Consider the following 17,381-nt stretch of genomic DNA (forward strand, 5'->3'; position numbering starts at 1 on the left):
TAAAGCAAGCTTTTCAACCTTACTAAGTCAGAGAATATTGGTGAGTAACACTACCCCATTACTATTTTGGTGTAACAACAATGAATCACCTCTATTACTTAACACATCCGTTCTCAAGAATGCTGAACTACCATGACTTATACAGTAAGTGTCAGCCAGAATTATAGAGCAATTGGACTATGGATAATAGGACTTTCAAGGTCACATATGAACTCCTGCTGCTCAGTCCTAAATGTTGGTGGTCTTGAGGTGGTCACTGACCACCTAATGGCTTGCTGTTTCTAAAGCTCATCTTAAAGAGTAGCAGATACCATACTAATAAAGTATTAAAGTCACTTTATCCTTCTGTAAAATGTCAACACTGTGAAAGGAAAATGAAAAGTTGTCTTGGAATTTGGTAAAAAAAAAAAATCAATTTAAAGTAAAATATTTTGATTTTGAAACTTTGCTATCTGCTAAATCATGTTTAATGTCATTGCACCTGCTCTGCACTGTTCCTTCAGGTCCTGTGGGACTGCTCCATCATGGGAGATGCCACTGCCCTACCTGCCTTGCTGTTCACTCCCAGCTCACCTCTGGTGTGAAGCAACTCACTCTTTCTTCTCCCTAAGAATCTCAAATCCAGTTGTCAATTGCGAAAAAAATAAAAACAAGTACCTTTTCAGACAGCAATTCATGAAAGTTAAGTTCTTCTTTCTACCAATGTTGTTATTAATTTGGACAAAAAAAGTTTTAGAGGAATATAGAATATGGTGTTTTCACATTTTTGAAGATCAGTACTGGCTGAGACCAACGCCTCAGTAGTTATGATGGATTTCTTGTATCTTTGGAACTCACAGTTTTATTTGCCATCTCTCTCAGTGATGCTCTGTTTCTCAATCAGCTTTAACATAAGTGACACAGAACAGAAATTGTTTGAAACTTAGAAAAAACACTACTTATTCCAGGCTCAAACATTTTTGTGGTAGATTCAGGACAGGTCTTATCACTATTTCCATATGTGTATTTTTAACTCCTTCTTTAACCTAGACAAAAGGTTTGTACTAAGAGTTCTTATGCAACTCAAATAACATCCCTCCCCAGCTTCCTCACCCAAGATTTCAGACTTTTTTCAAATGCACCTTCCTGGAAGGCAGTAACTGGGTTAGACTAGAGACTGCCACAGTATAATTGGTCTTGTTCTAGAAGAAAAAAAATCAAGTTAAAAGCATTTCAACATCAGCAGTGGACTAACAATTCACATTTCTACATTACCTTTCACCCTGGGAACCTAAAGCTGCTTACACATACGAGTTTCATTGAACTCTTGTGGACTAGTTACCCACTCTGTACAGTGGTAAGCCAAGGCTGGGATACGCAACTTGCCAAAGACCACAATGCTAGCAAATAACAAAAAAAATGATGTGCATAGGACTTAAGAAAACCTCAAAGATAGCACAGTTACTCCAAAACCTTTTTTGTTGTTTCTTTTGGACAGACAAAACCAGGAATTCAACGGTCATACATCAGCTGATTCTGTCAGTTGTTCCTTAGAATTCAGATGATGGTACTATTTTTTTTAATGGTTGCTAATATTTTAGTAGTCTTTCTTTTATGTTGTCTGTCTTGGAAGTTCAAAATATATAACACACTGAGATAAAGAAGTATTCTTTCTCTCCTTAGTAAGGACTCTGTAGGAACATGTCATGGGACATGCAGATGACCTTCTCAGTTCCCATGACAGCTTCAGTTACTGTGATTTTGCAAGGGTGAGGTGTGACACAGTAGCAAAGCATGTTGCTGCTGTGGAAGGCTTTTTTTCAAGTCTCTTCCGTCTGAGAAGCCTGAAGGATTTGTTCCTGTCATCTACCCCTTTTGGCAGGTATTCCTATTGATACATTTCATACCAGGGCTCATCAAGGCAATACCCACAACATGCTACACAACACATCACAAGGAATTTGTGCAGTCTGTACTCACGCAGAAGTTGTCTGCATGTCATGCCAGCTTTTGCTAAAGTTCTGCTTCAGTTCATTCATCAGGCTTATGCCAAGCTTTTGTTTAATTTCAACCAGGTGCTTTTCTTTGGCTGCTAATACTTGCCGCAAAGTTGAAATTTCATCCTCTAGCTGAGAGAAACAAAGAGGAAGGAGAAAGGAAAGAAATGTTAGCCTTTTCTCACGGCAAAATAAACACAGATTATGCTAGGAGATTAAATGAATTTTGCGCAAACATGCTTTTTTTTGTAGATGCCTAGAGAGGCAGATAGATTCAAGTACTTGTGTAGATCACAAGTGTCCAGAACAAGTTTGGCACTACTGTTCTAAGTAACTTACTCTAACCGTGCCACCCACGTGCACTACTGTACCCATGCACCTGTTAAGACAGAAATAATTCTCCAGTCCGGAATTCATTATTCAGCAACTTGACCAAGATCTGCCTTAGGAGCATCAGGAATCTCAAACATCAGCCTTTCATTCACAAACGGAATGGGAATCAGCAGGACAAAAGAAGACTGGATAATTCAGGTAGCTATTTCTCTTTGAATGCACAGGCTTTTAACTTCAAATGTGCATTTTTCTAGTCTTGCACTTATGTAAAAATTGATACAAATTCTTAGGAACAGGTTAAAAAAATCATATCATACCATATGAGTTAAGAGTATCATGAGTATCATATGTTTTATCCCTATAGCTTAGGCCTTACATACTTGAAAATTAAATTGAAAATATATAGCAGGCAGACTGTTAACAAGAAGAAACAGGCACTACTTGAAGTATAGAATCGTTTAAAAAACACAGCAAATTAATATTTTCAGAGCTCATAGTCATTAACCTAACCATGTAAATTCAAGTTGTAACAATGACATTCAACCCAAACAATTCTCCATGCAGTGGATGTTATTTCAATCATGTTTAAAACAAAATTGAGCTTTAGCATGGCAATAACCAGAACACTTGACTAAGAAGAGGGACCACTGAAACAGTCAGCTATTGACTCAGGATGCCTATCACTTGGACAGCACTCCTGAAAGCACAGGTGTGAATTCTCCTAAGCCAATTGTACAAGCAGCACTCAGAGGTACTGGAGTTAACAAGGGTAAATGACATGAGAGCAGCTGCCTTTCACTTCAGGTTTGTAGGTTCCCTTACCAACTGTGCTCCTTCCTCCATGTGTTAATAGGATAACATATGGTAACGTGTCTGATTACCTTATGTTAAGTTCCCTGGAATGACAGTTTTCCTGTGATTTAACTCCATAGGCTGCAGGGAATGAATGAGGCAAGCAGCAGTATAATCAGTTGTGACCTCCAGGGCTATGTTTAGGATGTCAATACCAGCATTATTTTTATCTCACACACTCATGCATTCTGTTTCCCTGTAAAACTGGCTACAAACTCATTGTTCTTTGAAAAATCTCACCCTTTAATCCACCAGCTATCAGCTTCTCCTTTGTCACTACCTGCTATCTAAATTATTCAAGAAGCTCAGGAAAATTAAGCAGCAAGACTACGAACACAAAGCAAAATCATGACCTCAGCAAAGCAGATAGCAGCATACACCAAGTCTTGCGAGGCCAATACTTCACTGGTAGAATACCAAACAACCCAAAATTGCTTTATTCTTTCCCCATATCCTTTATGCTGCATTATATCCCTAACCTGCAAATGAAATGCTGTCAAGAAGGCAGCATGAGTTTCTATTCTAAGAGGATAACTGGTACAATTCTTACAGGAAGGAGAAATCACAAGTTTCAGCACACCTAAGATGGCAGTTGGCAACTCCCTTTATTTGTTTCTCACAAGTTTGCCTGAATAACATTGTTAAAGAATTTAACATTAATGCTTTCCATTTGGGGTAGCACTAGGCTGATCACTAGGTACCTGGATATATAAACATTCAAAGGTTTCTATTAAAATGTCCTTCCATCTGTTCACTTGAACAGACACACAAAGCTGTAAAGCCCTAATCAAGCATTAACCCTGTGCTCAATGGAGAGACTGTGAATGTTTTTGACTGTGTTAAAGATAACAAATTATTTTTCTGTAGAGATTAGAGACTGGTTTAAAACTGACAAAGCCCTCCTCAAGTTCCATCATTTTAAACTAATAGTGGACACGAGGCCTGAAGTGCTCAGATATTAGTGATTGAAAACAGGAGTAGGTAGAAAGGATTAGGGAGTTACAGTGGGATCTTGAAAGCATTTAAGCAGGTTACAAACCTAACTCTCATGAAAGTCAGGAATCACTTTTTTTGAAAAGTCCTTACTATAAATGCAGGTTGTATTATGAAAATAGGGCTTAAGTCAACAGAAACACAAGCTTCAAGTCCTTATGCTTCCCTTCTTTCTAAGTGCAACAGTCAGAAGGATACAGATGCATCCTATGGGGACTATGTTCCCTTCTCCCTTTTTGTGGTCTTAAGAAACACAGTTAATAACTGTTTTTCCTTTCCTGTATTATTGTATTGATCATGCATAAAAACAGAGTTGACCACCTAAGAAATTACAGTTCCCGTGGGTAGCTGACATGTAAATCACACAAAGGTGTGATCTCAGGAATAGATCTACAAAAACAGACATCTCTCTGAAATCTGGGACTGGCTAATAATATAGAAGGAAGATGGTAAATTCCAGCAAAGAAACACAAGAAAACATTTTCTTTTGTTTTGCCTTTCTTGATTATTTAAGGGCAAATTATTTGCTGATAGGATTTGGTAGGTCAGGTTGATGGTTGAACTTCTTGATCTTGAAGGTCTTTTCCAAACTAAATGATTCTATGATTCTGTACATTTTAAGGGTTTAACATCCTTTTAAGATGGTGGAATGCTAGAAAAAACAGCAAACTAATTTTCCAATATATACCCTTTCCCATTTTTTTTTTTTTAAGTAAAGATTCATAGAACAGCTCAAAAAAAGTACTTAGGCAGTAAAACAGAACATTTTGGATAAACTGCTATTAATAAGGAATTATGTAAATTACCATTATCTGTATTCTGAAACATACATAGTACTATGTAAAATGTGGAGGTGGAAAGATTCAGCCATTGTTTGTAAGAATACAGATGAAAGGCTTGAATGGTAAATTGAATAGTAAGCTGAATATTTATTATGCTAGCTTTAACAATCAAGGCAGTAAGTGATTAAATATTAAGGGGCCCCTGCAGAAAAGACAAGACAGCATAATTAATCATGTATTTCTAAGTTAGACTAAGCATCCTTTTTTCCTACCACACCACCACCCAATGCATAGTATCCTGTTCTGGGTATTTGCACAGCCCTCCTCATCAGAGCGAACTGAACTATGTAAAGGCCATCAGACTGAAAATATGAGCTGCTGTTTTCAGTCACACCAGTTTCTACATCCATTGCTGAGAGGTGCACAAATACCTGTGCAGCACGAGGGGCAGAAACAAGTAGCTGGAGATGAATGATAAATTTAATGGAAAGACAACAGACAGCAGTGAGTGGAATAGCTCAAACCCTCAGCCTTCGTCATGAGTCAGGAGTCACTGTACCACACTCCTCACACCAAGGAAGGAAAAGAAAAATCTGTTCTTCAAACAAGCTTCTGGCCGTACATAAAATTTTTGGGCTACAATTTTCTGCTATTATTCTGAAGTGCAAGACTGACCTCCATTAATTCACATGCTTGTTATAAATTCCTACAACAGGTATTCATTTTACTTGTATTGTAGAAATGCCAAAGCCCGATTAGACTCAGAACCCTGCTGTATTAGCCATGCTACAAATAGAAGAACAGAGTTAGTCCATGCTCTGAAAAGCTTCCAGTACAAAAAGACTACTAGCAGGAGAAAAGAGGACACAATAAACCTGTCAGAAAAACAGTAGTTTTAGCTCCCCTCCTAATTCCAGAGGGGAAAGAGAATAAGGGATGAAACACGGAGAATATATACAGCAGATACACAACACGGATGCTTATTTTGCTGTTTAAATACAAGCATAACAGGTCCTCACAACAGCTCCCCATTGTATCAAGTATTAAGTGATTGTAGCATTAAGGAAGATTTGGACCTTTCAGAGCACTAAGAGGAAAGGGTGATCCCACAGGCTCAAAACGACAGTCTTATCCAACATATATGGACGTGGAAGAAAACAAAACTACCACTGGTAGCGGTAGCTCAGGGCTTGAAAGTAAAGACAAGCAGCTTTTCAAAAGGAAACATTACCCAATTGCCACAGAGGTTTCTTTCTGAAAGAGTCTTACCAGTTTTTGTAAGTCTTTTCTGAGAATCATAAGCATCACTTAAATATTGACTTTGTTCACTGAGCTGAAGTTTTCCAAACCTTTCTTAGCATAATTATCAGTTTTATTTTGGGTTTAAGCATAAGTTGTATACCAGTAAACTGCTGTGAGCAAATTCAAAAAAAAATATTTCTAGGTCAGCCAAGATTACAATATTTGAAAGGCAATCTCTCATTTGTGTGTTGGTACAGGAATTAAAGCATTTCTATCATGAGCCACTGAGCACTCTCAGCTCCCACAGGAATCTGCATGCACAAGATATAACTAGAAACGCTACAGACAAATTCCCTTGAGAGCAGCATATCTTTCTCAGATGTCTGCTGGAAGTGTTTTTTCTTCCTTGCTTCTCTAATATACCTCATCTGTCCCTTTCAGAAAAGGGAAGAGAATAAAAGAAGGGTTAAGATTGCAAGAGACCTCTGGAGGTCAACTGGTCCAGCCCCCGTGGTCCCCTCAGCTCAAGCAGGGCCACCCAGATCAGGTTGCCCAGGACCATGTCCTGGTGGCTTTTGAAGATCTCCAAAGAGGGAAGCTCCACGGCCTCTATAGGCAACCTGTGCCAGTGCTCAGTCACCCACCAGTTAAAGAAATGCTTCCCGATGTTCAGACAGAACCTCCTGTGCTCCAGGTTGTGCCCAGTGCCTCTCATCCTGACAAAAGGCCAATAATGAACATGCCAATTCCTACCTCATTGCTATGTGATGAACTGAGTACATAAAATTTCAGCTTCCTCCTGTAATTTACTGAAGTAACAGGATCAGCACAGAAGTAAAAAGTAACTAACAACTCAGAAACAAGGCTCAATGTAACACTGAGGTGAAAAAAAATCTTTTGTTTTTTGTTTCACTAGAAAATCCTAAATCAGCACTGAAGGTAAATGACTTGAGAGTCACTAGGAATATGACTTCTTAGAGTACTTAATATTATAACAGTAATTTAAATATTTCTGTCATACAAAAGACAGGAGCTATTCTCAGCAAAAGAGCTGTCTCCTGGATGAGCCCATTCCATGTGCAATAGCAGCAAACACTTCACAGAGCACTCTGATCAGAGGCTGAATCTAGACAATCACCTTAACCTTTGTAATCAAAAGACCACAGAGCTCACACCTTTTTTCTCCCATTATTTTTTTTATTAAGTACTACTTTTAAACCTTTTCATGGTGTCCCGAAGTTCTTTAATTAGGCAAACAGTAATTGCAAATCAAAATTGCAACTGTCTCCAGACACATCGGTGATGAAGAAAACAGAACCAATAGTGAAATTACTGTGCCAATCATCATCAGTCTTGTCTGTAACCAGCAGCAGCATCTTTTCCTTTGAGCACCATACAAAGAATCTTTTCTATCAGGTGTCACACCACCATAACAACAATTTCATAGATCTGATAAGAGGAACACCTTCCAGTTTTTGTAGAAGGTTTATAAATAAAGAAAAATGGCTTTTGTTGACTAAAATGGCATATTTAGCTTTATAATCATCAGGTAAAAGATAGCTAACATTTCAAAAATATCTAAGGAAAAGAATTATTTCACATTATTGTACCCTAGAAGAGTTTTACACAAAGGAAGAGCAATTTTTATGATGTGTACTTTACCCTACAATGAATATATTTCAGTTAAAGGAAGTAGAAACATTAATACTCACAGAAATTCAAATTCATTACCTTGGCCAGCTCAATTTTTAACTCTTCTTTTTCTTCTTCAGAGATCATATTGGTGAAATCAACATCAGTGACCATGTCTTCATCTGCCTCATTCAAAGCCTGGGTTTCCAATAGACCTTAAAGTAAAGAGTTAAAAAGTTAAAACAATTGCTATCAGTTATTTCAACTGTAATATTGACATCCTCTAAAAGCAAAGAATGCTGTAATATTCACCCACTAGGAAAAAAAGAAGTTAACTACAAAACAATGCTTGCCTGCTAAAGGTCATGAGCATTCTGTTTCTTCTTACTTTTGAAAAACAATTGGAAGTATTAGATGGTAACTGCTGTAATAAAAGCAACTTAATATGTTAAAGCACCACTCATTCCAAGAAGGCAATCACCTTGGATCCCACCAGTCCATAGCAAGACATCTTTTTTTTTTTTTTTTTCCTAATACAGAAAAACAAAACAAACAAACAAAAAAGCATAAACCAAACCAACCAACCAAATCCAAACAAAACAATAACTAAAAAGCCCTGGTTTTCTTCAAAAAAAAATAAAGTTGATTAATGTGTATCACTTATGTGAATAGTGGCAATAGCACATTGATCAATACAGTAAGTATATTACCAAGCAGGATTTGCTTTAAGAATACCTCTGTGACAATTTGAGAACCTTGCAGGTGGCCATAGTTTGCAGAAGGAAATGCCATACCTCCTGCTTGCAAATTTCTAAATGTTAGAGAGAAACTTACCTTGATTCCTCATCTAAACCTGTAAAGGAGGAATAATTATATTGTATCTCCAGTCACCACCTTCTTCTGTGTGTCCAAGATCAGCATCAGTATGTATGATAACCAAACTATTCACAAAAAATGTCTGCGAGACCTGGAATTGGTATATTACATTCAGAAGAACCACAATATAACCCATCTCCCAAACACTCAGTGAAGAGAAGAGTGGCAGCTGGGATCTCACTAAATAGCAGCCTCTCATTCTTCATTGTCTGCAAACAAAACAATGCAAAGCATAACAGAAGACAATCCTTTAGAACTTGTTTTGAAGTTCTTAATCTGTTCCTGTTGTAGAAGAAAGTTTTCCTCCAGGCTACAAATCAAACATTTTTCCCTGTATTTCAGTTCTTCAGCTGGCTAACCAGCCATCTCAGTTGACTCCTGACATCTGTGTGCTCTTTCATACAGGAGAGACTAACTTATTTCAGGCCTCCACAGACATCCATATACTCTTTTCCACAGAGATTAGACTTTAACTAAGTTTTGACATTAGGGAGTAGAGGTTACAAGCAGCAAGCCAAGAGTATTCAACAATGTGAAACCGAGTACTTCATTCAGTATGCAAAAAGAAAAAGAAGAAAGCAAAACTCCCTCCAGCCTTTCATCATTTCTTCCATATAGACTCCCACAGCGTACCTGGATTTCCTCCTATTTAACAGAATAGAACAGATTTGATTCTTAGCAGCAGCTTTACCGCAGAGCACAATGTGGCAAACTCAGTCTTACTAATTACAACCTCCCGTGAGTGGGAAGAGAAAGAGAAGTAACACAGGTGCTGAACCCCTGTCTGGCACCATATGCAAAAGTTGAGCACCACCCATAGGCACAAAAATCTTTTAAAAAGAAGAAAGCATTTAAAAGAAGTTCTTACCTTTGCTATTACCCAAAAAATCAACTTGCCAGGATATCCTAGATTGCCAAAGTCACAACAAAAGAAAAGCATATTTATTCAGTAGGAATGCTCCCAAATTACCTTTATTAGCCCCACTACATCCTAAACACAATTGTTTGATTTAGTTTTTTTGAGGATTAACAGAGTTGCTATGGGAATCAGGCTAAGCTTACTCCCCCATGGTCCTGTCAGCAGTCGCCTTTTCTTCACAGATGGGGGAGCAGCAGTACAAGTACAGCTCTTGGAAATACTGGGGTGAATCTTAGGGCCAACAGGGTTAAGGTTGAAAACCCTTAAGGAAAATCTTGGGGCTGAATTAGTAAAAGACATGAGATAAAGGAGATCTAGGACCAGCTGATACTTAAGCTAAAAAGGAGACTGATCTGTACTTAAGGGACAGTATTAGTTTGGGATTGCCTAGGTTAAGAGGCCAGAACTGTTAGACAATGGATAGACAGATACGTGGAAGCCAGCACATACCAAAATCACCAAAGATCAAGATTTCATTAGGCCAAATGGTCAAGTTTGACCTTCAAAATACTACTGAAATAAAAATCCATTCAAAAAAAAAAAATGTAAATGCATGTCAATCTTCTTAATGATCCTCTGCAACCTTACCCAGTGCCTGTCACAGTTCTGATCTTGTTTCTTGCACAAGCCTCAAGTCCCCTAACATCTATTCTGATCCCTCAGCCTCCACGTTCTTTCTAAAGCCTCTACCACAGTCCTCCCTAATGGTCACTGTCCTTCTGCATCGGCTTTATTTCAGTCACCTCAGACTTCCAGTCTGAACAGCTCTCCACCACACTGTGTGTCTTGGTCTTCTTTCAACTAATCTCAATTCTTAAACTTCCCACATGAGCACAAGGAACCTACTAGCAACCTACTCTCTGACTTCTCCATTGGTCTTCTCAGTCTCTGCCTTTCCTTCACGATCCTTGGTTGTTTTTTCTTGTTCACCCCCCAAGAAGCTGCTTTCAGTCTTCAACTTCACCTCCCACTGCCACTCCACTCTATGCTGAGGACATCATCCTCACCATTTATGACAAACCACTTCAGTCCTGGGGCAGGCCTATCAGCACAGGTAGGATGTTCCAGTTCTGGTGCTACCTCATCTGAACTTCCCAGTTTATTCCCCACCTGAGCAACAGAAACTCCTTTCTTGAATCTGACCTGATCTCTTCAGTGTCTGGGGCTGCCCTCACAGACTCTCTCTTGTTTATCTCTCTTAGTCTTCAGCTTAGGAAATGGAGGAATAAAGAATAAAGAAACTTAACCCCTAGAGATTTGAGTGTCCACAAGCAATTGCAAGGCAGTCTGCAAGTAGGGTTCACAAGAATTTGTTCCTTCTTTTCTTTTTTTGACTTAAGTGCCCATCCCTATTTCCCCTATACTAACCACTGACTCCTGTGTTAGACTTCAGACAGAGTTAGAGCTCTCTTATAACAAGCTTAATGAAAACAGTCAGTTGGTAAAGAAGACGTAAAGTGATTTCACAGACAGAGAGAATACTAGATGTGCTCATTCTTTTATGAGTTATCAGAGAAACCACAGAAGAAAGGCCATTTGTAGTATCTCTTTTACAACAGAAAAAATGGCCAAGTTTGCACTTCTGAGCACCACGGCATCCATTCCACCAGAGCATGCCTCCAGCCAGGTTCCTACAGCACCCGACCAGGGAAGTTCATCACAGCCCCTGGGGAAACTACAGCATTAGCTTGATTCACAGGAAATTATGCTACAGAGATTTTCCTATTCATAAAACAGCTTAATGTTGTGGCCCCCAGGGAGAAAAGGAACCTGCAGCGAGATTCACACCGATACAAGTAAGGGTGACTTTTGATTTTGGTAGTAAAACAGCTTCTATTGCTAGTACAAAGCATTCTTCCACCTTCTGCTCTGTGCAAGAAGCTCAGCCTCCATCCCACCTTGCCTGTAGGGTCCTTTCAAGTAGGCAGCAATACACCTTTCAGACATCGGTTACAGATGTACCAGATACTGAAGCATAATGGAATTAGGAATCTCAGTGAGCTCCTGTATTCTCCAATTAACTGCCTGAGTAATTAAGAATCAAGGAACGAGGTATGATACTATTTAGTGTGTTTAATCTAGCTATACATTTTGTTAAACACACTTAATCTAGCAACTCATGAAAACATACACAAGGATGAGTTGATTGATCTAAACAGTTAGAGCCGAATCCTAGAATCTAGTATTATTCTACAATATAAAGTGCTATATTTAGTCATCTAAAGCTAGAATTTTACGATAACATTGCATTTTTATACTTGACCATGTACATTCAATTCCAGCAATTATGTACTTTGCCCAAGAAAAAAAAAAAGGCATTTTATTAATCCAGACCTTCACCTGTATGGATGTGCAGACATACACTTTATAGAGAATTGCTGCAACCAAGTAGACAAACACAGAGCTTTTCTTGGTTGTTTCATGTTTTTTTTCTTTGTCGGTAGAAAGAACTTAGTTGGTTTCTAATTCACCTGGAATTAAACATATCAACATCTATATAGGTATATACTATACTGATATATCAGGCAAATCTTTCTTGCCAGAAGGCTGCAGCACTGAGATATGCTAGTCTTTGCTGTGCACTTAGATTTTCATTTGCTGACCACTACGTAAAACCCATCTGTTCCTTTAACTTTAGAGTACTTTAAATAATACTATTCAAATGATCACTAGCTGCTTACTAAAATATCATTTTTATTGGTTATTTTATATGACCACAACGAACAGTTTGTTCAACGTACAGGCAGGCTATTTTCTATTAAACTACCCATGTTTGCTCTCAAGTCTCCGGAGACCCCGTCAAGTCTCATTCCCTTGCAGTGGAATCCCAGGCCCTGAATGGTTTGCTTTGATTTCGGTTGTGCAAAATGCAGACAAAAAGACCACTTGTTGGGAGGTCACAAATCCAGTCAGGTAACATTTCAAGGCTCTGTTTTCACAACAGCCCACTGAAAGTATGGGGAAGCTATAAAGTTAATGTAAGTTACTCCTTCTCCTAATTTACAGAATTAGAGAAATACTTATTACTCATTAACTTCCAGCGAGGACCCTATCTGACAAAAGATAGAAAGCATAAAATTTCAAAGTTGCAAAATTTCCCAACAGCCAACAGTTTTCCACATGAAGTGATAAATAAATGCCTAGTCAGAATTATTATTAACAACTTGCCAACTGGTTTTATGTGCAGGAAACTAAAGCTGAAAACAGCACGCTCACAAAAGTAGGCACACTAAAATAACCCTACTCTACTAGGATTCCTACTCTGATTGTTGAAGTTAACTGCGTTGTGGTTTAAGCTGGCAGGCAGCTAAGCAGCACACAGCCATTCACTCACTCCCCCTCACCCAGTGGGATGGTGGAGAGAATCAGGAAAAAAAAAAAAGTAAAAGCTTGTGGGTTGAGATAAAGACTGTTTAATAGGACAAATAATAATAATAATAAAGAATATACAAGGCAAGTGATGCACAATGCAGTTGCTCACCAGCCATGGACCAATGCCCACCCAGAGCACAAGCAGCTCCCTACCCCCACCCCAGCCAACCCCCAGTTTTATTGTTCCATATGATGCCACACGCTGTGGGATATCCCTTTGGGCAGCCTGGGCCAGCTGTCCTGGCCGTGTCCCCTCCCAGCTCCTGGGGCACCCCAAGCCTCCTCGCTGGCCAGGCAGCACCAGGAGCAGGAGAGGCCTTGGCTCTGTGCAAGCACTGCTCTGCACCACCTGAAACATCCCTCTTGTATCAGCACTGTGCTCTTCCCAATTCCAAAACCCAGCAGCACAGCAGCTACTAGGAAGAAAACTAACTCTATCCCAGCTGACACCAGGACAAACTGATTTCACTGGCCTGAATCTAACATAATTCTACGACCATAAGACATCTGATTGTCCCCAGACCAGTCCATAATAATGCATTATGCTGAAGGATTAATCCTGCTAAATGAAAGTCAAGGTCTGCATTCACAATGCCATCGATTACACAGCTACCACAAGCAGAGTTGTTACAATTAGGACATACTTATTTTTGAAATGGAGCTCAACATATGGCTCTATCAGCCAGCTTAAATTCAGGCTACAGCTGCATCAATAGACTTCCTTTCTTGTAGTTAGTGATGCTTATCAGCTCAGGCACATATATTATCATCACATAATATACTGCTCTTGAGCCTTGAACTAGTACTTCTGCTTTGGATCAAGGCATATACCAGTTGCTTGGAGTTTGTGGGCATCTCTGCATTGTACTGCTCTGCAAAGGATAGCAGAAAATTTCTCCCAATTATTGCTTTCTCTCTACAGATTCTGCCGTCTCTCACATTTGCAACTAGAGCTTCCACACAGAGGGAAATACTGTGAGTGTCTGATGATGACTGAGCTATCCTCCAAGGGCAGCTTTCCAAGAAGCAGCCTATCACCCTCCAGTGCACTGTAAGGGTGTCATATAAGCCTATAAGCCCGCCCACAAGTACTGCTCTCACAAGGATGCACAGCTCATAGTTATGAGCCATGGAGTATTGGTCACTTTGGGGAGTGAGCTGAACACAGCTGAGATTGAAATCTAATTTGAGGGATACTTCACAGCAGAATCAGAGAAAGAAAAAAAAATAAGATTGGTCTGGATTGCTCTGACGTTCCCAATGTTCTTCCTTTTCCCAACTAGAATATATGTGTTTCTTCTTGGAGGAATTGCATTCATGCTGAATTCCCAGCTCTCCTTCCCCACTTTTCCAAGAAATACCAAATACCATGCCTTGTTTCTAGCTATGGTTTAAGAAAAAAAAATAATAAAAAACTGGTAGGATTGTTAAGGTTATTAAATACGTTCAGATGCACAGCTGGTATAATTCCAAAATCATACCAATACCCAGATTTGGACCTGGGAATGAAATTTCCACTTGTGTAGAATAGCAGAGGTTATGGGAGGCTGAATGCCTTTTTACTTCACTTCATAGCACAGGTGTTGCAAGCTTCCCAGGATTAATTTGGAGCTTTACCTAGCAGATTACCAGCCATCACTGGAACTCACAGCGTCCTGTATGTCATGTCCTTTCCCAGCATAACAATATTTTACACATTGATCTCTGAGCATTCAGCTAATGTAAAGTCTCATTCCAGTAGGCCACTAACAGGTTGGACATGAGAAAAGAGGTAGGGGGAGTCCACACAACACCACTTAGTAGCATCTCCTTGCTACTCTATCTTGTCCAGATCAAGCCATTCGTGTTTCTCCTGAATTCAATCTTAGTTGCTGTGTCTGGTGCCCAGCAATTCTCCTTCATGGGAAAAAATATCAATCAGTCAATCACACAGAGAGACATTGAAGGAGCAGAAGCAATCTTGGAACCTATTCTACAAACCTACCACCTATCATACTCCATGGTCAGCTAACAAGACCTCACTGTCTCCTCTGTACTTCTGATTGCTGTCAGGCTCAACACAGAAGCCCAATCAAGGCTCAACTCTGGGAGGCACCATTACAGGCACTATTACAGGATAACTATCAGGCTAATTCTTATACACTGACCTTGTTAGAAACACAACATCACATTATTGGCAGTGATGTCTGCTGTATTAACCACAGTGTCAACAAAGTTAAAGGCAAGAACAACAATTTTTTTGCTTGTGTATATTCCCCAGCATTTATTTCAGGGAAATAAATAGAACATGATCCTTTACTCTAACAAAACAGTCGAGTATTGAAGTCCTCTTACTGCTCTAATTTTTTGTTTCTTGACCTGTTAAAAATAGCATACCTACCTTGTTATCTAGTATTCATATCAAAGGAAGAAAACATCTTCTAATTGCGTAACTCTTGGACTAAGCAAAACAACATTTCAGCTTCTTTTGCCATGTCATTACATTGCAGCTAACAGCATAGCAAGGTATGCACAACTCTGCCTTATTTAATATTAGAAAAAACTTGTTTACAAATTTAAATTGCAATTAAAACTTCAAAGGGATGAAATGGTAAGTAGAACAAAGGCACTGTCCAGACACTGCATTAGTGTCTTTGATCTTCTTTATAATGTAGAATTAATGCCAGATGTATAGATTAATGGGGGGGGGGAGAGAAAGGGGGCCTAGAAGCCTGTACAATAAATAATAAAAAAAAAAAATCAGAAAAAAAATATTGCAAAGATTTCCAGGACCTCTTCTATGCTTCTGTTACTACAGGAGGATCTAAATGGGAAGATACACTTTCATTTAATCCAACTAGAAAAGACAGAACATGATGGAAGATCTCTTCTGTGTTTGGTTCAATCTGTGGAAAAGTCTAAAACTGCTTGAACTTCACAATTACCATGCAGACTGTCTTTCTCCTAGAGGACTTAGAACTCAAAGGAGAAGGAAGACTGGTTTTGAAGCTATGACTGGGAAATAAAACTAGAGGCTGGGTTTATCTTGGTTCAGAGAGGGAAGAACTCAAGCCACACTGGTCACATTGACCAAAGGCATAAAGCCACCTTCCTGTGAGCAAGGAGGTTCAATCTCCCTTCTTCAAGTATGCTCCCCATAGCAGTAGATATGGATGGGCAAATCTCTTCGTTTCCTCTCTCCACTGGGCTTTTGGCCCAGCATAGTGTGAAGGAGAAGGAGGGAGCACAGCTTTTGGGTGTTCAAGAGCTCTTGGACACAGCTGACTATCTTAGAAAAAATGTTCTCAGTCACTCTGGAGCAGCTCACTACAGACCTTAGGCTTTCCATCCCATCTCTTAACTCCCTCAAACCAGGCATCTATCCCTAACCGTGAAACAGTCTGTCAGGTTTCCAAAGGAACACTTTTATTTGAAGTCCCTGGTTAAGCAGCCAGTTGTAATGTGCTAATTCTTCACTTTCATTTTTTTTCTAAAACAGAAAAGTAATTATACTTTGAGGATCTCACTATGTTATTTTTCCCCACTAACACAGTTGGCCAGTGGAGGAAGACAACCTGCGCAAAAATTAATTGGCAGAGAACCATCTCCACAGCTTGACCACTACACTGAGAAGCCACACACATTGGTAAAGGATTTGATAATCATCCTAAAAAACCAAAATGCAATACATAAGTGAGAACAGCAATAATAGCAGAAATATATATATACACATATCACTTACTAAAAGTAGGTACCAAGCTTCAACCTAGAAACTGATTTTCCAAACAAAATAATTAGCTGAAACATCCAGAAATGTTTGGCTGTCATGTTATTAAGCATTTTATCCAAAAATATCTAGCTTGCTTTGTATAAAATAATAATCCTGTCTACCCGGGGAAGACAACGGGGACATTGCTTTCTATGTTGTAGCTATGGAAATACAAAGCAATTGTTGTGAAATGCAACAGTTTAAAGACAGCAGATGCCTCTATTATGTCAATACTGAAAGTAATGACAGTATTGTACCACTTACTGTGCATTCTATTGATCATTCTGCACAACCTTCCATGAGGTCAAGGGAGAGAAAAAGATGCCACAAGTGGAAGGGCTATCATCTCTTCCCTTTCTTTAGGCAGAACAGAAAAAAAAAAGAAAAAAAAAAAAGAAAGAAGATGAAGTCACGATGGAATAATAGGGAATGAGAAAGTGGATGACACTGAGTCACAAAGGAGACTTGTTCTCTACAAATTAGGTACTCTAGAAGCTCTAAGACTGCATAGCAGAAATGAAGGAATAAAGCATATATAATCAGACTCAAGAATAAGAAATGTAGGGGAAGATAAGAGCTATGACATGGAAACGCTGGCAGTCAGAGGTGGAAGTTGTCAGTTAAAATTTTAAACCCACCCTTTCACACTAAAAATA

At 39.1% G+C, this 17,381-nt stretch overlaps 1 protein-coding gene across 3 annotated transcripts in view; it reads right to left on the reverse strand.

The window, feature by feature from the left end:
- Window positions 1-17,381, reverse strand: part of TPD52L1 (TPD52 like 1) — a 55,148-nt gene that overhangs the window by 26,158 nt on the left and 11,609 nt on the right. For 2 of the 3 annotated variants that reach the window (XM_027454597.3, XM_027454596.3), the window contains exons 2-3: window positions 7,910-8,025; window positions 1,960-2,108 (exon numbers count right to left, since the gene is read on the reverse strand). In XM_027454597.3, the coding sequence (XP_027310398.1) occupies window positions 1,960-2,108; window positions 7,910-8,025 (265 nt within the window). Of the gene's footprint in view, window positions 1-1,959; window positions 2,109-7,909; window positions 8,026-8,644; window positions 8,666-17,381 lie in introns of those variants that run through there. The other variant, XM_072036038.1, reaches the window with a different exon arrangement.

This window comes from Anas platyrhynchos, chromosome 3, assembly GCF_047663525.1.
Source record: "Anas platyrhynchos isolate ZD024472 breed Pekin duck chromosome 3, IASCAAS_PekinDuck_T2T, whole genome shotgun sequence".
Lineage (NCBI taxonomy): Eukaryota > Metazoa > Chordata > Aves > Anseriformes > Anatidae > Anas > Anas platyrhynchos.